This window comes from Chelon labrosus, assembly GCF_963514085.1.
Source record: "Chelon labrosus genome assembly, chromosome: 11".
In the NCBI taxonomy this organism is placed as follows: Eukaryota; Metazoa; Chordata; class Actinopteri; order Mugiliformes; family Mugilidae; genus Chelon; species Chelon labrosus.
Window position 1 is genome coordinate 11159679 of NC_140344.1, and position 27543 is coordinate 11187221.

Consider the following 27543-nt stretch of genomic DNA (forward strand, 5'->3'; position numbering starts at 1 on the left):
AATGGTTCTTTTCTATGTATGGTTATTGCTCTTCAAATACTGAACGTATTGTGTGAGGTGAATGTTATTACAGATGATTGAAAGTATAAATATATAGATTATTACAGATATAGTAGCAATTCAGTGAAAAGGTTAAAAGTATGATAATAAAATTCATTACACAGAAGCAGGATTGCGGAGAAACTTCAGTTAGTAACTTAAATAGAAATCAGTAATATTTTCTCAGCATAATTCAGTTCTACATTTATGGCTAAACTTTCATTCAGTTTATTTCCAATGCGCAGACACAGCAGCGTCCTTACCTGTGACCCAGACAGAGAGAGCTCAGACACGAGCGGCAGACTTCAGGTCCTTGAGATTCACAAACAGGTTGAGCATCAAGGATACATAGTCCAACCCTTAATACTCATGTGACTGCAGTGCCCTATGGTTGATCAGGCTATTGTTAGACAGCTGGACGTTAGAGCACACACACACATACACGCACATGAACGCACACTGTGCAGGTGAATTCCTGGTCTGGCAAAATGTCATGTAGCAGTTCAAGCTTTCACCGGTCGCTCAGGTTTCAACACACCATAAATTTCACAGTTGGTTAGGAAGGACGACATTTCCTCTCACCAGGTAAAAATAAAGCAGAAGAACTAGAGCACAGACTTTTTATTTTTTTTTTCATTTTGTTTATTGCTGAAGCCGTACGAACAAAAAGAAAGAAGAAAGCAATCCACTACAACAATACCGGAATACTCACAATACATATTGGCATACTGGATTTAACTCATGTGCCATGCTGACAGAAACACCAGGCTGCATTTATAATGTTAATTACAGGCTTTAATCAAACTTAGTGAATACTGGAGTTGTCTTGCAAACCTTTGCTGATGCTGCAACGTAAAGAAAACCAAAATGTTGGAGGAAGCTGGACACAGAAGATTAAATTTGGCTGCTGTTCTTATAGTAGAGACATGCATACACGACTATTCATAGGCTTAGCTGGAGTCTAAATTATACAATCAGGATTTTTGGCTGACATGAGCACAGTTTGATATTACCTTCAGGTTTGAGGTGGTGGACTCTAGAGTGCCACTTTATAATAAGAGGCCCCTCTTATAAAGGCTTGATAAGCTAGTGATATTCATTTTCTAATAAGCTATTACATATGATATTATGATATAATACTAGGAACTCACTAAAAACCCATTTATCCAGCCGGTCTGCAGCTTAATGGGTGATAAGTGGTCAGATAGTTCATGACTATGTTTATCAGGTATAATGTCCATTTTGAATGGTAACATTTGCTAAGTAGCAATAATCACAATGTACCATGGAATGTCGTCATAGTAACGTCATCAGCTCTACAGGTATTTGCTCATCAAACAAACTCTTAGACACATTTAAGATTTGATCTGATGATGGTTTTTAGAAAAGAAGTCATTATCATTAAAAAATATCTCAGTGAGGACATAGATCATCCATCCAGTAGATGTTGTTTTGCTCTTGAATTGGTGAACTTTGAATGTTATTCTTATTATTGGCATAAAACCCATTTATGATGCCATAGCAGGAAAACTGTCACTCCTTAATACAAAGTGGTACCAAAAGTGTAAACATGAGCCATAGAGGTTTCTTTACGACCCCAAAGTTGTTCTTGTTAGTGGCTTCTAACTGATCTATAAAGCAATTGTAAAGGATACATTAATCACTCATTACGTACTATTTATAAGCCCTATATGAAGGGCGCTTTAGCAGAAACTTATAAATCAATTATATACATGCTTATTATCCGACAGCCAGCTGAGTGGTAGTAGACTTATCAATTATTGGGTTTAAGATATAACAGTAACATCAGAGCTCACATGCACTGTGAGAATATTGAACAATGTGAACGGAAAGAAAATGAACATTCATGTATCCTGACTTAAAGACTCCAGATGAAGCTGTTGTTTATACTTTGTGAATGGAAAACTGTGAGGACTGAAAATAAAACGATGGTTGGTTTTATATATTTATATACTTTGCTCTAAAACCCCTAATGAAGTGTAGCATGTTCATTGATTTATTATTTTTGTGCTTTTGTGCGTTTGATGGAAACGTGCTGTTTTAGTTTTTTTCATTTTTCATTTTTGCAGGAATAAGGGTTATGGCTTAGACGAACGAGTGCAAAGTTACTGTAAATAAAGCTGGGAGACTTTGAAGGTGGAATCTTTTTGCGTCACTCAGCCTGGAGCTTCCTCTTCTCCCTCATTCAGGTGCGAACCTCATGCGATATGCTGGCGTGGTGAACAAGATGCACGTACAGTAGCGGAGCTCTGTGTTTGGGGGGGTTTCAAGGGACGCTTGGTTAGGGCCTCACGCCTGCTAATAGAAAGAGAAATATGTTAGCCAGCGCCTCCAAGGCTGTATAGGATGTAAAAATTTATTAGGTGTTAAACAAGATTGGACCCAGGGCTGTTAATCAAAGCTTTTACAATCATACATCTCTCTATGTATGTACTGCATTTGTGTGTCTGTAGATCAGACCTGGGGCAACTGTTGTTGACACATACCCTCCAGTCAAAGCCAGAACATTTCTGTTTGTGATTGAAAGCTGTAACTTTGTCATTTGCCCTTTACTTCATTCCTCAGCTGTCTATTCCTGATGAAGAAGCTGGGAGGCTACAAACAAGGATTGCTATTTAGAGTTGAAGCTGACACTCGACAAATTATTTTCCATTCCTATTGTTCACACTCAAGTACTGAGGCCTTCACGTCACAAGAAATGGGACGTTTGGACACACAGAATGTTGTAAGTCACACATTTAAATGTGTGTGGTGGCCGGGAGGTATATGTTAGGTCTTTATCATTAGCACTGAGTGAATAATCTTGGTGACCAAGGCCGCTTTGCTGCTTAAGCAGACAGTAATCCTCCTCAGCAGTCATTTGTAATGTGAAAATCAAGCAGCTGCACTCTGGTATGTCTAGCAGCTTGCCAACACAGTCGATGGCATTGGGCGATCCAGGTGGCACTGGGTGAACAGTGAACTGCACAAACACGACAGCCATACCGGGAGTGTGTAGCTGCCTTTATACTGGGAAACAAGGTCATGGTGAATTTTTTTTTAAATATAGACCTCAGTGCAACACAGCCGAGCCCATGACCAAAAATCTCCAGCAGCGGATTTGATTTACAGTGAGCAGCTACTCTGGTACAAAGCAAGGTTGGTGGGTTGTAGTAGACATAGGCCCCCACTGGGCTTTAAATCAGACATGGCCCTACTTGCCTAGAGAATGGTTTGAAGGGCAGTCCCCGAGGACTGATAAAGATAAACCCTGGTTAAGCATGTATCATGTACACATTTGCAGTTTTACAGCTAAGAACTATTCAGACAATTCAGTTACACATACTGTATTTAGATATAATGGATATTTCAGGAAATGTGCTTTGTCATTTGCCCTTTACTTCTTTTCTCAGCTGTTTATTTCTGACCAAGATGTCTGTACATCATGTCAACAGACACTACAGGAAGTCACCGTACCCAGCCAAGAAATGATGCCAATATTTAACCTCAGTGAAACTTCTCACTGTTACTTTCACACTTTGGTTTTTGCAGAGATTTAACTATCAAGATGTGACATGGTAGTTAAAGAGCTTTAGACATGCTGATAGGCCAGTTTTGTTACCTCTGGCAAAAACAAACTTTTTTTTCCTTTATACCAAGATAACAAGCAGCGGGTTGTAGCTTCATATTATCTGTACCTACTGTACATGTACAGTAGGTACAGATTGACATATAGACATATAGACATAGACATATGACATATAGACATGACATATAGACATGACATATAGACATAGATTTGAATAACTGTCCTGCAGGACAGTTATTCAAAGTGTCAAAGAAAATGTACTTCACACAGTAAAGTATTATTATTATTATTATTATTATTATTATTATTATCACAGATGGATGGATATGTAAGACCATCCATCCATCCATCCATCCATCCATCCATGCATCCATCCATCCATCCATCATCTTCATCATCCATCCATAAATGCAGTGGTCAGATACAATAAAATAGAAACACTCAATTAAAGAACCTCTTGAATAAATGATCTTAGAGATATTCAACCACTGTTTACAGCCACTCCAGATACCTACCATTAGTGACAAACTTGTTCTTGCCTCCAACTGCCACCTGAAAGGATTATGGAAAATGAACAGGAAAGAAACACTAATGAAATCAACTGTTCAAGTTATTTTCTTGTTCCCTATTTCTGATGTGTACCTCCTGACTCATTGAATGAATTAATTCCAAAAATGAACTCGAAAACTGAAAGAGTTCTGTCTGTGGATATATTAGAAGTGAAGTAGGGTAAGAGGGAGATTTGAAGGGTCAATAATGTTCTAAACAGGACAACATACCAGGAAAATGTGCTCGGATTCTGAAAGCAAGATGTACGGTATTAAACAATGTGTTGACATCTAAAATATTATTCATCTACTGTTGGTACATAAGAGAACAGAAACTCTACATCGAGCCTACGTCCTGTCTTTTCAAAGCACTCCTGACTGAAGAAAATACATCAAACACAGCACTCGGGCACAAGCGCATGCACTCGCTGCAGTCCTACTACTGTCTGGCTCATAGAAGCTGTGCACAATGCAGCCAAAATGTTCTGTAATAGCACACAGCTCACATTCAAATATGACAAAATGTTTTGTAGCGAGATTCCTATTTATGTCCTCAAAGTCATATTAATGATGTGTATATTTTACGTATGTGTGTCTGATTGGGTGTGCGTGGGAGGGAAATCCACACTTATGGCAGCCACGTTCTTCATCACGTCAAGATTAACGTTTCCATTTCAGATCTGGCAGCTCAGGGGTCTGACATGTAAGATATTATCACATCATATTTCTACCAACATGAGTTAGGGACTGCATGAAAAGTAATGTGGTGATGTTCTGTAGATTATGTTTCACTTTAAAAAAATGAAACAGGCTACACAGTATATAAGTGATGGACATAGCTACAGTGACGTAAACCACTGATTTGTGGATTTGTTTGGTATTTTCAAGCCAAAACTGACCATATTTGGGTGAGGGGGAGGAGCAAGGGGTGGGGCCAACAGCTACCAACCATCAGTGGTTTTGCACGTAAGTTGTACTTAAGACACTTCCTAATTGTCTTCACTTCTCAGACTAAGAGGCTATGTCCATCTTTCATATACAGCATGTAAAAAACGATAACCACCGACTAAAAGAAAACCAGCTAAGGAAAAATACTTACCGCCTTTACTGGCCCCCACACCACTTAATAATTTTCATACAGCCCCTTAACGAAAATAATTTAAAAACCACTCCAGGTTTATGCACATTGACAAAGCACAAGTGTTGAACTTAACAAATCTGTCGCGTCATGCCTGGCAGGAGGAGCATTGAGTGTTGTTGCCATAAAGCAGTTTCACAAATTACCTCTTTTACTCATCTATTAGGTAGACTGAATGAAACAAACAAACAGGACCATGTCATTAGAAATCCTTACAAAAAGAAAAAACAAAAGACCATCGCTCCTTGCAGGAGAGGAGTGAGCGTTACCTTGGCAGGCGCAGAGCCCTTCTTGGCCTCCCACATGCCGCGCTTGTTGCCGATATCAGCTGGTTTTGCATCCTGTCGCAAATAAGACCCCACGACCATGTTAGTCTCATGTAGTGGTGGAAGAAGAACGGTTTACTTAAAAGGTAAAAGTATTGATGTAACGGTGAAAAAGTACATTACAAGAGAAAGTAGAAAAGTCAACAGCGAAAAGGTTCTCCTCTGTCTTTAAATTATTGCAGTCACAGATATATTTGTGGTGATTAATGGGGTGTGAAGGGAGAACAATTTGTTTGAAAAGTTTGAAATATTCTCAAACGACGGTGGGATTAGCAGCTGATGTCCTACCTCGGGAAAAGGACACCGTGTCCACCAAGTATAAATAGTGTAAAGTGTGGCGTTTAGAGAGGAAATGTCTCCTTGGTGCTCACATCGAAAATATGATGAGGTGCCTCAAGCCGACACTGAATGGATTTTTGGAGGCCCACTAGTTTAATCTTTGAGAAAGTGTTGTATTTTATCACATTATCTTTGTGTGTGTTCATCATATACGTGTAGTTTTACTTCATTTCAATGTAACTACGACTACGAGAAAATGACAATATTCTAGTGTAAAGCACCTCAATGTACAGCACACTACTAGTGTAAATGTACAGGATTATTTACGGCCACTGGGAATGATCCCCAAACATATTTATTATGATTTTGATTGTTAGTTGAAGGTGAAAGTATGTAAAGTGGTACCTTCACTGGTTTGAAGAGTAGACAGAAAACAGCAGGAAAAGTTTGAGCGAGCATAGCTGAGGGAAAGAGCGCCGGGGACAGAAAGGCAGAAATATTTAAACAACACACAAAAGAAAGTACAGAAGTTCACACACACACTACACTACACAGCTGTACAGCTTCCTCCCATCAGGGGGTAGTGTTACTGCAAAAGTAACAGCAAGGTTACCGCCACTTCTCCGGCCAAGACATTTGACACTAAAGATATCTCGCTCATAAATTTTGCCTCAGAACAATGTCGCACGTCATCCAGAAACGCTACTGCATGCGGACATAGTGTTGTGTCTCCAGACGAGCTGGTGGGATTAGCAGCTCGTGTCCTTCTTCAAGACGAAGGACACAATGTCCACCAAGTACCCTGTTACAAGTGACCTAATTCATTTATCGGTTCCATTCGGTTATAAATAACCCAAATTAAACAACAACGCTCAAATTAAGCTTCTTGTTGCCCGGTTGTTTTGTTAGTGTTGTGACGCTGGAATTTATGTCGCCGTGTATGACAAACGACCTTTAAACTCGTCTGAAGGAGACCAGTGATACGGAGCAGGAAGTCACAGTAAGAAAATTCTAAGTAGCAAGAGCTGACTTTTTTAAAGTATGTAGTGTTCATGGGCTGCAACATAATTGTGAAATACCTTCAGAGGTCAAAGTGATTGATGTTTAGAGGGGTGAAGAAATGGCTGTGCAAGAAGGCACGTTGGCATTCAGCCACCTGTCGCCTTAACTGCTGCTTGGCGCTTTTTAGTTGGATTGCTGTTTGCAGATTATATATTTTTCCTCTGTGCTTTGATTTACCACAACCTTAGGCTCAAATACAAATATCAAAAACGTTCACATGATGTGTAGAATAATGCAGAGAAGCTGTGTCAGCAGGTCAGATGGTGTTCAGTTAACTGTCCATGTGGTGTCACTAGACTCCAGACGGCAGCTTCGTCCACTGGTTGGAGCTGGGACCTATAGGCTGCAGCCAACAAAAGGCTGGCATGCTGATGTGTAAATCAGCACATTAGCGTGTGCTGAATATCAGGGGATTACACTGCTGCAGTGACACCGGCGTTTTACAATAGCGTGTGACCGAGACAAGGATTTATCGGGCCTTACTGCCGGCTTTGCTGGTGCTGGTGCCGGTGAAGCTGCCGCTGCAGGTGCAGATGCTGCCGTCTTCTCCGGCTCCGCAGGCTTTGCCATCCAACTGTTGACACGTCCTGTCACCCCTCCTTTGATGGCGGCCAAATCCTGGGGGAACAAAAAAAAAACCCGGCTCAAATACTTAAATGCTCCACTTACACGCCAGCAAACCTGTCTGCCACTCTACTTTTTTCATTCTCCTTCACCTTGTTTGCAGGAGCTGGACTTTCAGAGGAGCTGCTGATGTTGCCTTTCTCCCACATGCTTTTGATGCTGCGTGTTCCCCCTGTGGGAATATCTGCCACTGGAGACTTGGGGGGTTTTACAGCTTTGCTTTCCTGTGGAGAGAAAGGATGGATTCAGCTAATTTTACATGGACAAACACAGCACAAAAGGAGGATCGAGGTGGAAAGTATATTTAAAAGTATTTACTCAAGTGCTATACTTATGGACATTTTTAAAGAACTTGTACTTTGGTTGATTTGTTCCATTTCACGCTATTTCATACTTTACTTACTACTTACTTACTACTTACTTTGCATTTCAGTGGCAAATATGGATGATGTTTTTCAGTCTCTGCAAGCTTTTACTGTCCAATAAATGAATACTGTACAGATTACACAGCTGAACTGAAGCTTTATTTCCTACCCCGTCAACCATACAACCCGTTATATTTGTCTTGTGATCCTTTGGCTGGAGCAGGGCTACAAGTAGTTTAGTCTTAGACTTAGACTTAGACAGACTTTATGTATCCACACATGGAAATTGCTGGGTCACAGTTGCACATAAAGATGCTCTTGAGAACAACTGGTAAAAAGAAAAACAGGTAAAAAATCTAAATAAAATAATTAAAAATAAAAATATAATAAAAAATAAATATAATTAAAAAATAAAAATACAATAAGGAAATATAGAGAAAAGTGTCCTGTGGTATCCAAAATAAAACAGGCAACACCTCACTAGCTACAGCTGTGACATACTTCTTAATGCATTAATAGTCTAATTTCTGGCAAATGTTTCTTACTTTCCCAGTTTTGATAAGATTAAGATCCAGTTGACAATCTTACATTGTTGCAGTGGTACTTTCACTAAAATAAACTACCTCCTCAATCCAAAAAAAAAAAGCGTTTAAAAAAGGCAACTGGACTTGTAGAGTTTTTTGAGAAGACGTTTCACCACTCACCATCACCAGTGGTGTCCAGTCGGCTTTTTTTTGGATATACCATGACCTGAATGACTGAGAGCCTTCACAGACATACCTCCTAAATCTACCTCTACAGAGGATAGATAATGATGTTTCAGTGTTTTAGAGTTTCACCTGGAGGGCAGAAGTAAACTGTTCCAGTCTGTTGCCAATCCTGGAGACAATTGGAGTGTGTGACACTCTGCCTACGGTGCTGTATGGATCAACAACATGCCAGGCATTAGTAAGGCCACCAAGCACTGGTTCCTTCAATTATTATTGTTTCTTTGTTTTTATAAAGGCTTATAAAACTCTGTAGCTCACCTTTTCTGGGCGGATTTGCTCAGGAACTCTGCCTTCTCACCGATCTGTATAAAACAATTAGAAACCATTCTGACATTAATACATTTCAACACGGTCATGTTGTCCTGGCTGCCCCCTTGTCTCTAGGGTGACCTCACTGAGAGGAGGACCAGTCTGTCCCTGGGAAGGTCTCTCTGTGCTTGAACACTGTGTTGGTTGGTGCATGAGTGATTGGACTGGAGAGTCTGGCTGTCAGAGAGCCAGGGCACACACACACATGCACACACCCACGCACACACACTTAGACACACAGACACTGCTGTTCAAAATGAATTATACCGGCCACGTACTTGCAAACTATTCTCAACATTTTTCCATAAATACTCTTGCCATATTTCACTACAGATGACTGCTTACATTATGCTCTTTTTTATGCTTGTCAACTAATAATATATACTCGATATCAAAGGAATTAAAGCCACAAATTGAAATGCCAAAACAACCACAGCAGCCAGGGACCACGCTTGACCATAAAGGGAAGAGAAGAACAACCGTTCAACTTGAGATGACAAAACTGAATCACAACCTCGTTACATGAGAAAATATATATCAATCTCATATGTTTCTGTTCTGCTGTTAGATTAGCTTGGCACAATGAAAATCAAAATCCGCCCACCAGCCCCTCTGAAGCTAAGCTAATTAAGATCATGTTTTGTCCAAAATGTAATGTGTGAACATGACAAGATGCAGCGTTATGGATGTGCTGGACCAATAACTTCCTTGAGTCTCCACTAGGTTGCCTGGCAACATCATGGGGGTGAGGAGCCACGGAGACAGTTTTCATAAAACATCCATGGTAACTGGTTGGTGTGTAGATTTAAGTAATTTCTGACAGATATCAGAGTTGGATCAATCTTCTAAATTAACTCTAAAATCAGAAAGAATGTGTCTAAGCATATGTCAATAAACTTTAGCAAACATTTGGAAGGCCGAAGTGTGTCTATACTACTAGTATGTGCAACTCTTTATATTTATATTATGGAGGCAACAGGTTCCTCAGAATATCGGTAAATAGAACAAAGACTGTCTGTAAAAACACTAAAGCTAACAAAGAACATAGGTATAACCTTTAATCTCTTTGCAGACTTTTTTTTAGTGTGTTGTTCATTTTTTTTATTTTTTTTTTGCTGGAGAACTTGCACATCTAGAAGATACCTGAACCTCCAAAACTCACCTTAGAGGAGCCTTTGGGGCTGATAGCGAAAACAGGTTTCGAAGACCCAACCTCCATCTGTTTTTTCTTCTCTGCAGCCTCCGCCCTCCTTTTCTCTATCTCCTCCTTCATCCTCCTTCTCTCCTCCTGTTGCAAAAACCACAATATGCCGTCACAAATCTGCCGTCAGTTACGAGTAAAGTTTTCGTGCTGTGGTTTATGATAAATGACTAAATCAAACCAAAGCACCAGAAGAAGCAGACACCAGATTTCTCAATGGAAAGTACATCCTCACCTGCTCTTTGGTCTTCTTATCCTCTAGCGCCTGTTTCCTCTGCCTCTCCTCCTCCTCCAGGATCTTCCTCCTCTCCTCTCTCTTCCTCTTCAGCTCCTCCAGCTCGGCCTCCGATTCCTGCTGCTTCTGCTTCATCTTCTCTATCTCCTCCGTCTCCACGTTGTTTCGTCGCTGCTTCAGCTCCTGCAGCTTGCGCTCGGCCTCCTTTCGCTCAGCGTCCTCCGCCTTGGTGGACGGAGCGGCGTCCCTGCTCGCAAACACAGTTATTGGACTCACATGTCAGAATATACTGATTACATGTACATAAAAGTCCCAATTTGTCTTCTCTGATGTCTAACTTCAATACTGTGTGTGATTATTTTAATTGTTGACTACAGTGAAACACATCAAATGGACGGAAACATGATGAGTGATGCTTGGCTGTACGACTACATGTAAAAAAGGAGTCTGAATAGATTTACCTCGTCTTTTCTGCTTTCTTAAATTTGTTCTCCACGAGCGCTCCGTTCTGTTTGGCTGGTTCATTCTTTCAAAAAGAGGGAAAACATGTTCCACTTACATCAAACATGTTAGAGGCCAACACATAAAGTATTCTGAATGGCTGTCAGTTTGGTTTTACCTTCTCCTTCAACCCAAATTTCTTTGGCTTCTCCTCCTTCACACAGACAGAGAGAAACAGATATGATTGATGAAGTCATAAAAGCAACAGTCATCAAACAATGGCAGAGTCAAAGGACAGCAGTGGATGCGGGGCAGATGTAAACTGAAGACAGTGTGACTGCACTGTGAGCCGTCACCACACCACAAAACCATGTCATACAGCAAATATCTGCAGAGCTACAGCAGAGCCTGGATGGTTCAAATATGCCTCCATGTCATTTGATCTTAAGTATTAAGCATCTGTGTTCCATTAAAATGTCTGTTTTCTGTTACTTTACAAATTAAGGCATCAATACTAATCCTTCATTCAAGGTTTTTGAAGTGGCTGTGTACGCATAAGAACCACTAATCGCATCAGTACCTCCTCTTTCTTCTTCTTTTCTTCCAACTCTTGCTTCTTGCGCTTGTCCTCCTCCTCTTTCTTCTTCTTTTCTTCAGCCTCCTTTTTCCGCTTGTCCTCCTCCTCTTTCTTCTTCTTTTCTTCCATCTCTTTTTTCCTCTTCTCCTCCTCTTCCTTCTTCTTCTTCCCCTCCAGCTCTTTCTTCTTTAGCTTCTCCTCCTCTTCTTTTTTCTTCTTTTCTTCAGCCTCCTTTTTCCGCTTCTCTTCCTCCTCTTTCTTCTTCTTTTCCTCCATCTCCTTCTTTTGTTTCTCCTCCTCCTCCTTCTTCATCCTCTCCTCCATCTCCATTTTCTGCCTTTCCTCCTCCTCTTGTTTATTTTTTCCCTCCATCTCCTTCCTCTGTTTTTCCTCTTCCTCCTTTTTAAGCCTCTCTTCCATTTCTTTTTGTTGTTTTTCCTCTTCTTCCCTCTTCCTCCTTTCCTCCTCCTCCCTTAGTTGCCTTTCTTCCTCCTGCTTCTTACGTTTTTCCTCCGCTTCTCTTTTTTGCCTCTCCTCCTCCTCTATCCTCAGCTTTTCTTCCTCTTCTTCTTTCTTCTTCCTTTCTTCTTCCTCGTTGTCAGCAACTGGTGCAGCTTCCTCTTCAGCATCTTCCTTTCCTTGGCTGAGCTGTTCAGTCTCCACCTCTGCTGCTGCAGCCTTCTCCTCAACCTCCTGCAAAAACAAGTCATATTTATGAACTGTCAGTTATGAATTGTCATACACACACATCAACAAAATGGCACCAAGTGAAGAAACTGTACCTCATTTGTTGTGGCTGGTGGTTGGGATTCTTCAACAGATTCCTGATGAATGTAAAAAAACAAAAACAAAACATCAATATATGAATCTTAAACCAGTAAATGTGTGTGCTTCTACATAAAAAAAAACAAAAAACAAAACATGAAACACATTTTTACATTCACATCCTCCTTTTTGTCTTCCTCCTCTTTCCTCCAGGAGTTAGTATCAGTATGTGTCACCTCCTCCGGTGCAGATTTCTCCTCTTTCTTTTCCTCCTCGTCCTCCTTATGCCGCTGTGTGCTGCTGCTGATGGAGGACTGCTCCTCCAGCCTGCTGTCTGTGCCGTTGGCGGTGCCGATCGTGGGGTCAAACTCCTTCTGCCTCTCCAACGCCTCTTTCATCCTCTTCTGCCTGCGCTCCTCCCTCTTGGCCAGGCGCTCCAGCAGGGCCTGGTCGTCATCCGCTGCTTCACTGCTGACCCTTGAGGGCTCGGACTCCTCCACACTGAAATAAAGAGAAAATGTACTTATTCATAATGCAGTGGAGCCAGAAAACTTGAGTCTAATCAAAGTTAAAACCTCCAAATCCCGACTGCAATAAAATCTTTTTCTGTGATCATGTGTGAGGGACCCTGAGTGGATCTTTCTGCTGTGGCTCACCAGAGAAAATATCAATCCATGAACCACGAAACCTCAGGAGGCAGTTCCAAATGTCAAAGCTTGAGGGGACCGTCAGTACTGAACATTTAAAGTGGGCCCCTGTGTTTTTGTGGAGATTTTTTTTTTTCTCCCAAAGCTGTCTCTCTTCATGGATGTCATTAAATTTGGTCAAAGAACACTTTCTTCCCTTGGGACAATGTGGTCGCCTATGCAAGTTCTCGACTAGAAATTAAACTTCTGGCAGTTTCAAAAGTTGTTTTAAAGCTGTAATTTTCAAGTTAATTTGTTTTTTATGTATCAATACATAACAGCCCTTGTTTCCACTCCAAACAGTGGAGTCCGAAAAGTACACAGTGGATGAGTGGTGTAATCCAACTAAACGGTAATACTGTTGCTAATGTAATTGCAGATTACACTGCGAGCATGGCTTACATTCAGTCACCAGTCAATAACCACAATAATACCCTCTTCTGTTCATTACATCAGGCAGACAGCTGTGGGTGAACAACAAACAAACACCCGAGGTCCTCAAATCTTCCTTTGTGGTCTGTTCTTATCACAGAAAGACCGTTAGAACCAAAATCACCATTGGGATGTTTCTGTTTGTGAACTGCCTTATAAGTCTTGGCGTCTTCCTTCTTTCCATCCTGATTTTGTTCCCTTCTCTGAAGTCTACCCAAGCATCGTCTACATTTTTACCTGTTTGTATTGATCACATCAGCGGATCCAGATTCCTCTAAGTCTCTCATCTTCATTCTCTCCTCCCTTGCACGCCTTCTTTTCTCCCTAGCTGCCTCATCATCATCCTCATTAGTGTAACCCCCCCTGAAACAGGACACATACAGATTAGTAGTACGTGTAAAGATACAGTATGTTCAATAGCAAAATGGGACACTTTGCTGTATTTAACTCTAAAATGGGACACCCATTTGAAGAGGCCTGGAACTACTCTATACTGTACTGACCCCAGTGATTAAGGAGCAAATGAAATCACGTATTCTTTATCTTAGTTTAAAACTACTTAAAGCTAACTGAAGATAATGTAATGTAGCTTTTGTCTTCAGTCATGTGACTTCATCATGCGACTGGGTTTCAGTGAGTGGCATGAAATTCATGCCAGTGTCTGGCAGAGGTAAGCTTTTGGCCAGCTTAAAAAGCTAAGTCTACTTGTGTTTGACCATTTGCTGTCTACTGATGGGGTCATGTTTACCAAGCTAAGTAAAGAAATTCAAATCAATCTTGAGATATTTAACTAGCTCATAAGTGAAAGGTTTTAATAACGTTAGTGTTCAAGAGGTGTGACGTGTCTGCAGAGGTAAATTAATACTTGTTGTTGGTGAATGTTGATATTCCTAACAGCCTCATCCTTTCATTACACCTTTGGTAAATTGTCTTGTTTAGCGCCTTTCTACCAATTGGAAATCAAAGCACTTTGCAGTCATATACCTGGATACACATTCGCTCACACACATTCACACACCAATGCCATGCACTGGGAGCAAGGTGAGTTGCTCAAGGACACTTCAGCGTGTGGCGCGTTCAGGGATAGAGCTGCTAACCCTCTGGTTTGTGGACAACCCACTCTACCTACTGAGCCACAGCCGCCCATTTTGCATTTCCTCCATTAGGTTACCTATCATTAGCTTGCTAAAGTGTTAGCATCTGTCGCTTAGCAGCAGTATTTGCGAAGATTACGGTTGTTGTTACAATTTGAGCGCCAAGCATTTTGTGTTCACGGCTTCCCATGTCCTAACCACAAGCTCACAAGTTCCCTTTGAAGGTTAGTGTGGATATGGTTGGTGATTAGCTCAATCACGTGGTTTCGTACTAGTATAGAGTTGAAGGACTGTTCTTCTCATATAAAACGAACACAATGCAAATACAAACGCATTCATTCTTGCAAAAGAAATCCGGTGATGTGTCAGATTTGCTGGAACCACTTGAGGAAGCCTGACCCCCAGGTGGGGAGCTATTCCCATAAAAAAGCCTTCTCCATCTGACCACAAAAGGCATGACAGAGATGGGAGATGTAGCAACTGTGGGAAAACAGACTAAAAAATAATTGTAAACACAACTTCCACATTCAGATGTCAAGAAGAATGCCCCCCTTGGCACTTAAATCTGTAGCAAGCATACTGAAACAGAGAGTGCAGTGGCAAAAAAGGGGAGACACAGAGGAAGACAAAGAGATAAAGGACAAAACCATCGATAAATTTTTCTTTCCCCTTCATCATCTCCATCTCGCTCGCATCCTGTCGTTGAACTTTTGTGAGTACATGTTCAGAGTTTCTTGAGCATGCCTGGGAGAATCTTTCCATGCATTACCAGGCTTTATGAGGCAGGGAGAGGGCTTGAAATGGTCCATGGATAGCACACTGGTATTATTTCCTTCTGCTCTTCCTGAATTCACAGCACAATGATTTACAGATGTTGTCGAGAGGCAGAGGTGGATGGCAACCACAAGAATCCCTTCTGTCTTTAAAACAGAAACAACAACCAAAATGAGGCAGAAGTCCAATAAGCCTGCAGGCCAATGTTCCTCCAAATGGCACAGGAAACCTCAAGAAATTACTGAGGAAGTAATCTGATTAGATACCACTCCACCCAACGCTACAGGCCTGCTGACTGGGCGCTATCAAAAGGTTACAGTTACATGTTTAGACAACCAACCTGAGGGACATGAAACACATTAAATGGAAGGAAACATGATGAGTGATGCTTGGCTGTACTGAAACTGACTCCGCTCAAACTGTCAGAGTCTAAAGGTTTCAAGCAGGATATCATGTGCTAAAATAAAAATGAAAACATTCCAGTGCCTGCAGCGTAGCATTTAGAGAGGAGGCTGTGGGGCATTGAGAGGCAGAAAAGGCAAGGCAGGCTCAATTGGCATGGCTGGCAGGCCTGGCTACAAGACTGTGAGAAAATTTCAAGGAATGCTCTTTACACCGGTAGTACATCTGATATAACAGCATGGGACTCTGAAGTGGAAGAAAATAATGTGCAGAGTAGGAAACGACTGAATGGATCTTTGCAGTGAAGAATACAACTGTATTTTCAGTGCAAAATGCAAACACAAAATGGAATCATTCTAGTGTTTATGATTATTTTTTTATATACGTGTGTGTGGGTGTGAATGTGTGTGTGTGTGTGTGTACTGAAAGCTCATTTTATTTCTATTCTATCTGGAGACATGACATTAATAAAGTTCTTAGTCATGTGGAAATAACATTTTCTCTGAGTCTGCGCCTGTAACAAACTGTACTTTTATTGTTGTCTGTGAAGATTTCTTCCAGATCATAATATTCCAGATAAAAAGCTAAAAGGTAGTCAACTGGACTTGTCTGGGGGGTAGATTCAAATAAAAAGTCTTTAGAGTTGAAGGCATCACTTGGTTGAAGGTGAATCGTCATCAAGAAAGCTCTAACAAGTCCAGTTCACTTCCTTTAGATAATCCTTTATTCCCCACACAGTTTAAAGGACAATGCACATGAGAGATAATAAAAGTAAAGTTTAAATAAATACAAGAAATAGAAATCTAAAATGTAATTGTAGTTTGTGGTCTACTGAGAGCAGGCTTGGTTGTTCAGCCTCACAGCAGCAGGACTGATTGACCTGCGGCAACGCTCCTTCACACTGTGTGGGTGAAGCAGTCGGCTGCTGAAGGCGCTGCCCAGTGCTGTTGTAGCATCACGGAGAGGGTGGGACGGGGTTTCCATCGGTGATGACAGCTTTGCTTCCATCCTACGATCACCCACCACCTCCACAGGCTCAAGAGGTCAGCCCAGAACAGAGCTGGCATTCTTGACCAGTCTGTTTAGTCTCTTCTTGTCTGCCGTTGAGATGCCAATGCTCCAGCAGACCACTCCGTAGTGAATGGCTGATGCAACCACAGAGTCATAGAAGGTCCTGGGGAATGCTCCCTGCAAGGTAGAGTCTGCTCTGGCTAAAGTGCCCTATAGTTAGACCAGTCCAGTTTTTTGTTAAGGTGAACACCCAGGTATTTAAAAAAGTCCACTATCTCTGTGTCCATTGACACTGAGTTGTTGATTTGAATTTAAAGAATTGCATCACTGTGGATCATTCTGCTTTTTCTCACCATATTATGAGATTTAGTCCAGATTTAGTCCAGATTTAGTCCGCTACTTTACACATTTGGCAGAGATGTCAGCACCTCTTTAACATCTGAGCAGAGAGAAAGGGAGACGACAGAGAGGGCGAGATAAATCCAAACAGCAGCAGCTGACTGAGTCGGTGAAGAGGCCAGTGTGGGACATTAAGTCGTCATCACCAGAGCACCATTGAAGCTCTGTCTGCTCCACTGTGCTGTTCCATGTGGAGACACACAACGCCTTCATAATAAACCGCATATATCACATAGGGTATGTATACACAAGGACGACCTATCATAAAATCTTTCCTAATGGATCATTAGTAGACAGATGGCACTAAAATAATTCATGGCAATATAGTAAAGTTTGTCTTCAGCTAAATCTGTTTTAAAAATCTACTTTCCTACTTCATAAATCAATTTTGTGAGCCACGGCAGCAGTTGCGGTCTGAGAACTTTGGCAACAACTGCAGATGTGGTTTACAAAAGTTGTGAGATCAAATATAAATGTATCCAGTTTGGTTTGTAAATGATGAGTCAGAAAGTCAAACACTAATGAAACTACTGAGATTTTGATTTAAGATAATGCGGTGTAGACTGTCCTCTTCCCTTTTATAGCGTTTGTAAAACTTTCACTGTGCATTTACCTTTTTTTGGGACTGAATTTCACTTGCGGTTGTGTCTGTCGATCTAAGCATGTGCACATGTGTTTACATATTTTTTTTTTACTCACTTTTCAGATTCGATGCGCATCTGCTCTCTCCTCTGCCTCCTCAGCTCCATGCGGCGTTCAAAGTCGTCGTCCATGATGCCCAAAAGATTCACGTTCTCACTGAAAGACACAAGTATGATGTCAGGCGGTGCATCCAAAATTATTATTTCTATGCGTGAGATCAAACACTAACACCTTTGTCAGTTTTATTACAAACACTCAAAGTGACTGAATAAAAAAAATTATTAAAAAGCAACTCAAGCTGTAAAATCTGTCAAAACACATCACAGTTTAGGGGACCACCCAGGACGACTTCAAGACATATATAAAAAATAAAAAACTACAGTGCCTGTTGGTTTACAATACCTTAGCAGCGGCTAAAGTTTAGTCCATGGGCAACAGTGTCTCCTCTCCTGTCATACATTAGCTTCTACAGTCTGGTTTATATCTCAGCCCTTCTGCAGCACCAAGAATTCCTGCTTGTTCTTTCAGCGACTTTAACTACCAGAAAAGGCAAAGCCTGCCTCTCCGCTCTCCTCTTTTTCTCTCTCAGCCTCCCTCCTCCTCCTCAGCCTGACTCCTGCTCTCTTTCGTACTTTCCCCTCCCTGATCTCTGACTTCAGACCTTCTATAACTCCGTTTGTATAATCCTGCTTACTTTACAGCGTCTGATTGACTGCAGCTTTTGCCAGATATGTCTGTTTTTAAATCCGTCCGACCTACCGAGCTTATCTCCTCCTCCTCCTCCTTCCTCTTGTTCAATTTTAGGTCACTTTATTTATGAACTGATGCATAGTCGTCAGCCAAATGAAATTAACCGATAAACTGTTTAGGCAACATGGCAGTACAGTCTCAGCTCAGAGCAGTCAAGGATCCCAAGACACAAACTTTACTAAGGAAGAGTCTGACAGGCCTTTGGGTGAATCTTGATCATTTTATTTTGCAAAAAACAAAATCAGGAATCAGGAACTTCACTTTTTAGCAAGAATAATGTTAATTACTTCATCTGTACACATCCCATTTGTATTCAAATGAAATAATAATCAAAAAGAAAACAAGAGTGAAATGTCTGTTGAAGTGAGTTTATGTGTCCTGTCTGCTGCTAACTGTAGTTTGTACTCCTGTCTCTTATAAAGGACATTAAATAGAGTGTTGCTTCCTTGTATCCTGAATGCTTACATCCATCAATCCATTAAACAAATCAATATACAAACAACTTCCTTTGAATTGTAGAGGCTGGACAGACACAATAGTCCTAAACATAGTACTAAAATATAGTCCTCATTCATCATAATAATCAGTGAACCCTTAACTCCCTTTAGTCTTGTTTAGTGCTCAGTTTTACTAAAGCCCCACGGCATCAGACATGATAAAGTGAGCATTTAAAATTAAGCTTCTGCATTAGCTATGCATCAGATGATTATTTTGGTATGTGTTTGCCAAAATATATAATCTGCAACTCAAAATGCATCTATAGCAATCAATTCAACCCTGAGGCCTCTAATAAAGTAAAAATAAATCTGTATTTTGGCCTGTGATGGTAGGGAGTTATTTCCCAGTGCTGAGTCTTTTGTGTAATACAGTAAGAACACAGTGCCAAGTCAATAACTTCAAAACTCCTTCAGGCAGATACACAGCAAGAAATTAGACGCATAATTGTGAAGCTAAAGGTGTAGAGTTACATTTTGTCTAAAACAAAACCATTCACTCAAATGATGAATCAGCCTTAAAACTGATTCACCTTGTGCTGACACCTCCAAGCACTGGGCGCCAACTCCAAACCACTGCCAATAAAAGCTTTTATCAAATGAACTTTTCTCTCTGACAGGCAACACTTACCAGCTGCACAATAAGCAGCTGCCATCACTCGCATTTCGACCACCTGAAGTCTGTGAGAAAGTCTGGCAGTATCTGCAGCCAACAGATACAATGAAGTACAGTGTGAGCGCAGAGGAATGGGATTTCAGAATGGTTAGTGATCCTACCCCACTCAGAGGAGGAAGAAAAACAAAAGAAAACGGCCTGGCAATTCGGCTCATTAAACCTGATACAAATAAATCCAGTCAATTCCTTTTTTTTTACTCTCGGAGTTTCCTGAGTATGCACAATGATTACGCTTTGGGAGTATTTCAAGTTTGGATTGTGAGAAACAAAAGATTAGCATTTTTTATCATGTGTCTGTATTTACTTCCAGTTTTGTTGTAAAAGTAAAGAAATTCACTTCTTCATAGATGGCTACATGAGTTTGTTGTTTCAAACTGGCTGTTTGGTTAAGGTAGCGAATTTCCCCATTATTAAAAAAAGAAAAGGCCCCAAATGTCCGACCCCACCCACTGTTAACACGTGACCACAGGTATCACTGTTTGGTGGAATGACTTTAAATTATCATGGCAAAGAGCAAATCAGCTGTACCATACTAATACGAACGCTAAGGTCAAACAGGAGAATCACATCACTGAACAGACGTTTCTGTTGAAAGAGCACAAGCATCAAGCTTTAGGAAAACAAAGCTTTATAATGCCAAGACATTTCAGAACCAGACAAGGTAATGCTCTTAATGTTTTCTTTTCAAATTACTGATAAGTACATGGTTGGTTTTAGCATTAGATAAATTGCTTTATACTGAAGCTTATTCAGATCCCATTGTCTTTCAGGAATTGAAATAAACCAGGCCAAGCTCCCAGTTCAGGAAGCTTAAAACAGCAACTAATCAATGGCTGATTTGTGTGTGACGCTGATACACAAAACACACGAAGGAAAACAGTCTTGATTTAGCTTGGTCTTTGACTGAAAAGGCTTCCGCAGTCTCTAGTAAGCCTTGACTTCTGACCGCCCCGCACAGCTACACACAGACCCACACACAGACACACACACATTCCTTTGACATTTGAGACTGATGCAGAAAGAAACCGATACTGAGCAAAAGTCCATCTTCTTCTGTAACAACATACCAATGAGTGCTGAGAGTCTGGGTGACATCACACTTTGTTCTGTTTATATCACACATCTGTGTGTGTGTTTTCTACCCTTTAACTGGTACGATAGAACTTAAACGTATACCTCTGCCAATACACACAGCTCATACTAAAGAGGGCCACTTCTGTATCATGCCTTTATTTTGGTCTCTGTATCTTCAGATCATCAGAGGAGCCCACCTACAGTGAGCCATGGATCATAATGGGACATGAGCATGTAACAGTTTAGTTTTCACAATGGCCAATACCATATACAGTCACTACCACTTACAAACAGAATGGGCCAAAAGCGGCCTTTTTCTAAAACACACAGTACATCTCCAACAAGACAGCTGAGAGCTTTCCGGGGAAAGGGTGACGCTCATTTATGCTTTACTTCCCCGGAAAACGGGAAAGTGATGTATTGCAATGTAACTTTTAGACCAAACGTTTTTTTAGGTTTGGAGTGGTGTATAAACAATAATAGTACGTGCGGTCCAGAAAGAAATCTGCAAGAAGAGACCTAAATATTGGAAAGTTACCATTAAATAATCCTTAAAACAATAGGTGTTGAAGGTCTTTGTCAAAATATAACGACACCATTTATCACATTAAATGATAACGGAGCCAATATACTAGTAACGTAGGTAACAGCAGTTATCAGCAAATATAATTCAGTTAACATAAAAGTTAACATACACTTGTTGTACTAGTTACAATACGATACGATACAGTACAATACGATATACGATACGATACGATACGTTACGATACGATACGATACAATACGATACGATACAAGACCATGATTCACCAACTTATGCTGTGTGTGAGGAAAACACATCCCAGAAATCACAGCTTGAAGAGTCAGAGACTGTGCTCTGAAAGTGACGTCATTAATACAACTTTGGAACAATTACAACAGTTATTTTCATTTCTATGCTCTTCACAATATTTAGTGTTTGGTGTCAAGCTGTATTTTGACATTTTAGAAATGAATTACAGTTAAAAGTTATTACAGCTTCACTGATTTAATTCATCTTACAGTGAAATGAGACAAGCTGCTATCCATCATTCCTGACTTGGGACCACTTAAGGTGTAGGGGTGACAAAGGCTGGTCTGTGTTTCTGAGGCAGGAACTGGAACATTATGGAGTCTGCAGAGCAGCAGACAAAGACTGATATGTCCGAGTAGCGATCCAGCCCTGTTTAGACTGGCCTGAGTCCAATAAGGCTGGCAAATTTCTGCATTTCTAAAGTTTAAAAAGTTCCCAGAAGCAAGAGATGATTGTTTTTTGCGTGCTTTGTGCACAGATGTTTATGCTCACACACTGGCACTAACATGAAAGTTGCCCATAACAGCTGTCCCATCAATTACTAGACAGATGATCGAAGCATTGATCATAATGACATTTTAATTTTGTCTGTACCTTCTAATGACACAGAAACAGTTAAAGATTCTTACACTACATAGGATAGTGCATAGACTTAAGTGAAGGTAATAACAACAGATTTTATTTCATACATTTGAAGGTGATCTGCTGCAGGACTTCTTTCTCTGTATACCTATTTCTCCACGGTTACTCAGAGCTCGTGCAACTAAACATTCACCAGACATAGCTCATGAATTTATAAAGATGTTTCCAACAAATCAACATGAGGAAAGCAGTACTGACTGTCTTTCTGCTGGTCTGAAGTACAGACATAAACAAGGGCAGTTACTGACATACACTTGGCATGAGCTGATATGAACATGACAGTTTAACAAACAAACAACAGCCCTTCTTGCACTCTTTTAAATATCTAAATGAAATATGCAGTATACTGTGACATTTTGGGAGACATGTTTAATTACTGTCCTGCCCTGAGCTCAGTAAGAAAACCAATGTCACAATTGTATCTGTACATTATGTGTCGAGAATGAAGCAGCAAGCAATTAGCTTAGCTTAGCATAAAGTCTGCAAGCAATGGGAAACAGCTTGCCTGGCTGGACCTTAAAAAATATGTCTCTGTAGAGGACACCAGGGACATAATTCACCGTACTTGGTGGTTTGGCGCATGTTCAATAAACACTGTTATAAGTTATGCCTCTGTGGGTTGCCTTTTGTTGTTTTATGGTAAAATGTAGCTATTTAAATGGTTATCATTGTTGCTAACGTGATGGATCGTCGTAGCAAGCTAGAAGTCACGCCGTTTGTGTGAAAACAGAAAGAAACTGCCTTTATTGCAATTTCTACACCTCCAAAGAACTGTCACAAAGTAATACATTGATTAATGTCGACACACACACCATGGGATGCCTGTTTGTGTGTACTTCTGTGCAACATCTCAACTAGTAGCCTGCCACATCACAGATTCGGATTTGGCTTCCTTATTGTTGGCCAAGAAATGCTAACATCCTTCAACTCCCTGCAACATCCTCCATCTCATATTCATGTGAAGCCAAGCTCATCTTACCCTGGCCCTGCTCTGTACTTGAAATACAGACATAAGAGTGTTATCATATGTCCAAAACTTCGTATGATCATATGTTCAAGTATGGCATAATAAGATAATGAAATACAGCTTTCATTCAAACATAGGTTATGTCACAGGGGTCGTCTCTTACCATGTGCTGTAGCTATCTTAATAGTTCCAATATATGCACAAAAGGCAATACATATGTTAAACTTGATGAGGAGCCTGAACAAACTGAACTTAACATATCAGCATAACACCAGCTGAAACCAGCACCACCTCTTGAAGAAACATAGAAAGTCTCTTTCACAAAGGGTACACTTGTTGCACTTTCAGGATCAAAAATAAAATGCTCATGTCTGCAAAGTACAGTAGAATAAAAGAATTTGGAAATCTGCCTGTGCAGATAAAAGTGACTAAATATATTGAATGCAGTTCTAATGTAGGCAGAAGAGTGGAGTGAATGTGGAGCAGTGGAGGCACGATTTGATGAAGAATGCTTTTTATTATACTGAGGTTTAATTCACTTGAAGCTGAGTTTGATTAATGGATAAAGTCCTGAATAAACATCCATTTTAAGCAATCAAAAGCAGTTAAATCACCCACATTTGAGACATTTGCTTCTAAAGCCAACTAGGAATTAGCCCGAGGACCCCTCAAGTGGTCCACTAAATGTTATAAGTCTTATAAGACATTAGTGCTTTGTAAGCAATCTAAAAGTTAAAAGTCTTTCTAAAAGCTCTGTAATAACACCCACTGCATGGTTCCGCATTGTGTCCCTATTCATCCCAGCTTTGTGTACACACCATGTGTTATTTGTGTATGGTCTGACTTTGTAATTACTGGCTTGATGATAGTGCCTTTACACAGTGTCGGCAAACGTATTAATCAGACATCAAAAGGAGGCAGAGAAAGGCGTTCCGCTCTGTGTTTCAAATGCATGATTAACAATTGGTTTGGCAAGCCTCAGCGGATCTCACATCTTTTGTCAGGAAATGATCAGGGAAGACATGACGACCGCTGGATATTAGTTGTAATAAATACTGTACAACATGTGGGCGCAACAAATAGAAATGGAAAATAAACTTTTCTGCATGGTTTACACTTCTTTATGATAATTACCAAGACAAATCATAGCAAGAGCAGCATTCGAGTTGTTACTGTTGGACTACAGCTATGGGTTATAAATACTGTAAATAGTTTTATTACAACAGTAAGTAGCCTTCTGACAGCATCAGGGCTGAGCTAAGTACTGTACGTCAATATTTGCTTCATCTGAAGCTCAGAAGACTTTGGTTTGTTGTTGATATTGCAGTCTCTGGGATAAAAAGAGGTCCTGCACCAGTAACGACATCAGTTAAATATGCAAAACATATAGAGTATGTAGTTCCTAAGACCATAATCAGTCAAGGTTCTTGTTAAAGGATAAAGAAAGTGCTTCAACGCGCTTATAGATAAACAGATGCCAGAGAGGCGTTTGCAATCAATCAAGAAGCTACAGCTGCTTACTCCTCATGTCCAAAAATGGTCACACATGAAAAACTCCATGACCAGGACACAAATTCCACCCAGTTTACAAGTCACAACACACTGCAGCAGTGACCTTTTCTGTCGCTCATAAAAATGTTTGTGTACAGTTTGATTGAAAAGGAGTGCAGGTAGTTTTGAGGCAGATAACCATCGGCTGGTGAAGTAAAGGCTTGCAAGTGTCTCATCCTCTCTGTGCAAAGTCTCTGGCACTATTCAGCTATCCACTCGGTACTCTCGGTGTGGTTAAGCTTTGTTTTAATAAGCGAAAGGATGCAACACCATAACCAGCTGACGTATAGAAATCAATGTTTGCTGGCTGATAAAACACCTCACAGCCCGACTGATCATAGATGGCAATCAAAAAAAAAAATGCCTGGTTGATTCAATTTCAAAGCCAAGCCACATTTTCTCCCTCAACTGGGGACTTAATGGAAATAGATGCAGCTATGTGGACTCCCCGTTCCACGTCCCATCAGCTCGGATGGTGTAGTCGGCCTCCTTTTAAGGAAGTACACAGGCAGCATTAGATGTAGCGTCCCAGCTTGGCGAGGTGCAAAGCCATGGACAGAGGGAAAAGTTTACTCTAGGAAATACCTGCACTACACAAAGTGGCAACCCAAGAATAACTTTATTTCCATTGTGATCACTGCAAAACAGCTTCCCATAATCCTGCTGGGAGGAAAAAATTACAACTGGAAAGACTCTTGCGTCTATTTATTAACAATTGAAAAAAAAAAACATTTTAGAATTTAGCATTTAGACTCTTCAGGCACTGAAACAGAAAGAGCTGTGTGATTGAAACAAATCCTGCCTCTAAATCATGGTGATGTTGATGAGGAGTGAAATTTCTCCTTCATCTACTGTAAGGCAACCTGATTGCTGATGAATGACTCCATTAACGTCAGAGCCACTAACACTCACCTCTACCCCTCCTGCAATTTGCTCATGTGGAAAACCATTTCCTCTACCATTAAGAGTGTCCCACCTGTACAAGTAGGGAGCGGACAACCTTCCCCTCTGTCAAATCACACCACTTTTTAGGCACAAAGACTTCATTTGTAGGCACACAAAAACATCAGCAGCTGAATTCCCCCTGTATCGGTTTCTCATTTGGCAGATTTGATTCACAACTTCGTTTTGATTACTACTTTTAACCCTGTACTGTTTAAAAAGTCCTCTGTGGTCACAGCTCGTATCCCTCTCTAGCTTTTCACTGACACCAGGCAGACGGCAGAGGTTGGATCACGTTAATGTGATGCAGCTTTTTCTTTCTTTTTTTTCTTTTTTTTTACAGAGAACCTAAGTCATCCACAGCTAAACAAGTCATTAAATACAACTCTTCGTCTTTGTGTTGTTGTTCTGAGACTGTGCTCGCCAATCATGTGGTCAAATGTGTTATAAATAACTGTAACACTTCATGCATACACAGCTGTTTTCACTTTTATGACACAAAGCTATCGTGATTTCGGCAATCAAGTGAGGGGAGACAGGATCCTCTGGAAATCTAAACACATTTCCAGTCGTAGGAGCACACACTGCAACCCCATGTGGTTGAAGCTTTTATCTTCACCACCATCTAAGGAATAGAGTCTGACTTGGCATGTGCAACACAGCAAACATCGCGTCCACAGCCAGACATCTGCTCAATGTATGAGTGGGAGAAACTAAAGACAAATGAAAGTTTTGACTCCTGTGTTGGACGGAGCTGGAGTTGAAACAAACTAGAGGGTTTGAACGCGCTCCGCCAACAAAGTGCACATGTTTTGGTTTACAGTTGCTTCATGTAAGGGAAACGAGACTTTCAGCCGTTTTCTGTGACCCCTGTCAGACCTGTGGAGGCCCCACCTTCTTAATGTGTGCACCTTGGATGCAGTACCTAATATCTGAACATAGGTGGAATCTGTTATTTTAATTATCTTATCACATTATATCAAGTTCAGCAACTTTTCATCCACTTTCAGTCTCTCATTTCAGGTAACATTAAGTCAAATTTGAAAACCAAGTCAAAGTCAAAATCAAAGTATGAAAACCATCAAAAGAAAAGTTATATGTTGCCAGTGTTAATAGCTAAGGTAACCTATAAATTATATATTTAATATCACCTACATGAATGGTTCATTTGTACAGTTTCAAACATATAAGATTGTATGAAGATTTAATAATTTTCTTGTCCGAGGAGACGTAGAGAAGCAAGTTATCAGTAAATGTAACCTAATTTCTGTCAACAAGTAAGTCTTATGAATAGTCATCCATTTAAAACATTTGCTGTCCAGAGTTTCTCGACCTAAACCAGCTGGTCTATTGAAGGAGCTCTACACCTGCCTTGTCATCACATCAAATGGAAACAGAATTCAGAAGTCATTAGCGCCTGAGAACATGTGAACTCTGATTACTAATCTCTCATTTACAAGAAACAGATATCCCCTTCAATCTGCACTGGCTAAGTTGTAAACACTTCATCACACATCATGATCGTCAAACTCACCAGGCCTGCAGACCAGAGTAGCTGTTGCTGCTGGAAGTCAGCAGATGAAGAGCGGCCGGAGGTTTATAAGGACAGCATGCAGCGTGCGGCCCCGCCTGCTCAAGCTGCAGCTCAGTGATTTTCACACTGGGCAAGCATGATTTAACTTTAGAGATGTATTCAAACTGTTATGTAGTTGATTCTTCAAGTGTATACACAATTAATTAGAATTTAACTGCTGGTAATATCAGTAGGATGATGTTCTGTTACAACATGCACTTTAAAGCAGGCAGTAAACAGAAAATGATGGTCTTTACGAGATGAAGTAATTTCAGGGTGGCTTCTATTCTGCGTGATTTTGTAGCCCTTGATTGCCATGCACAATACATTTTCT

The 27543-nt window shown here is 40.6% G+C and overlaps 1 protein-coding gene across 4 annotated transcripts; it reads right to left on the reverse strand.

The window, feature by feature from the left end:
- Positions 1-642: 642 nt before the first annotated feature.
- Positions 643-27422, reverse strand: cald1b (caldesmon 1b). Of its 4 annotated transcripts, none has more exons than XM_084556020.1 (16): positions 27171-27422; positions 17766-17864; positions 12442-12769; positions 12286-12327; positions 11507-12196; positions 11105-11140; positions 10947-11011; positions 10486-10732; positions 10212-10337; positions 8999-9042; positions 8810-8888; positions 7698-7829; positions 7465-7599; positions 5584-5655; positions 4144-4180; positions 643-2355 (listed from the first exon to the last, which is right to left on the reverse strand). In XM_084556020.1, the coding sequence occupies exons 2-16, from the start codon at positions 17837-17839 to the stop codon at positions 2342-2344; spliced, it is 2121 nt and encodes a 706-aa protein (XP_084412146.1). In that variant the 5' UTR covers positions 17840-17864; positions 27171-27422; the 3' UTR covers positions 643-2341. The 4 variants fall into 4 exon arrangements, with proteins under 4 accessions (XP_084412146.1, XP_084412144.1, XP_084412145.1 ...); XM_084556018.1 differs by having other exon boundaries at positions 643-2358; positions 27171-27416; XM_084556019.1 differs by lacking the exon at positions 27171-27422 and adding an exon at positions 18111-18362 and having other exon boundaries at positions 643-2358.
- Positions 27423-27543: the final 121 nt, after the last annotated feature.

Excerpts from the sequence above, each read along its gene's own strand:
- cald1b (XM_084556018.1), bottom strand. The coding sequence starts at position 17,839 with ATGGACGACGACTTTGAACGCCGCATGGAGCTGAGGAGGCAGAGGAGA. Across the intron at positions 12,328-12,441 it reads ACAAAAAGGAGGATGTGAAT|GAATCTGTTGAAGAATCCCA; the intron begins GTAAAAATGTGT and ends TACATTCATCAG. Across the intron at positions 4,181-5,583 it reads AGGGCTCTGCGCCTGCCAAG|GTGGCAGTTGGAGGCAAGAA; the intron begins GTAACGCTCACT and ends TAATCCTTTCAG.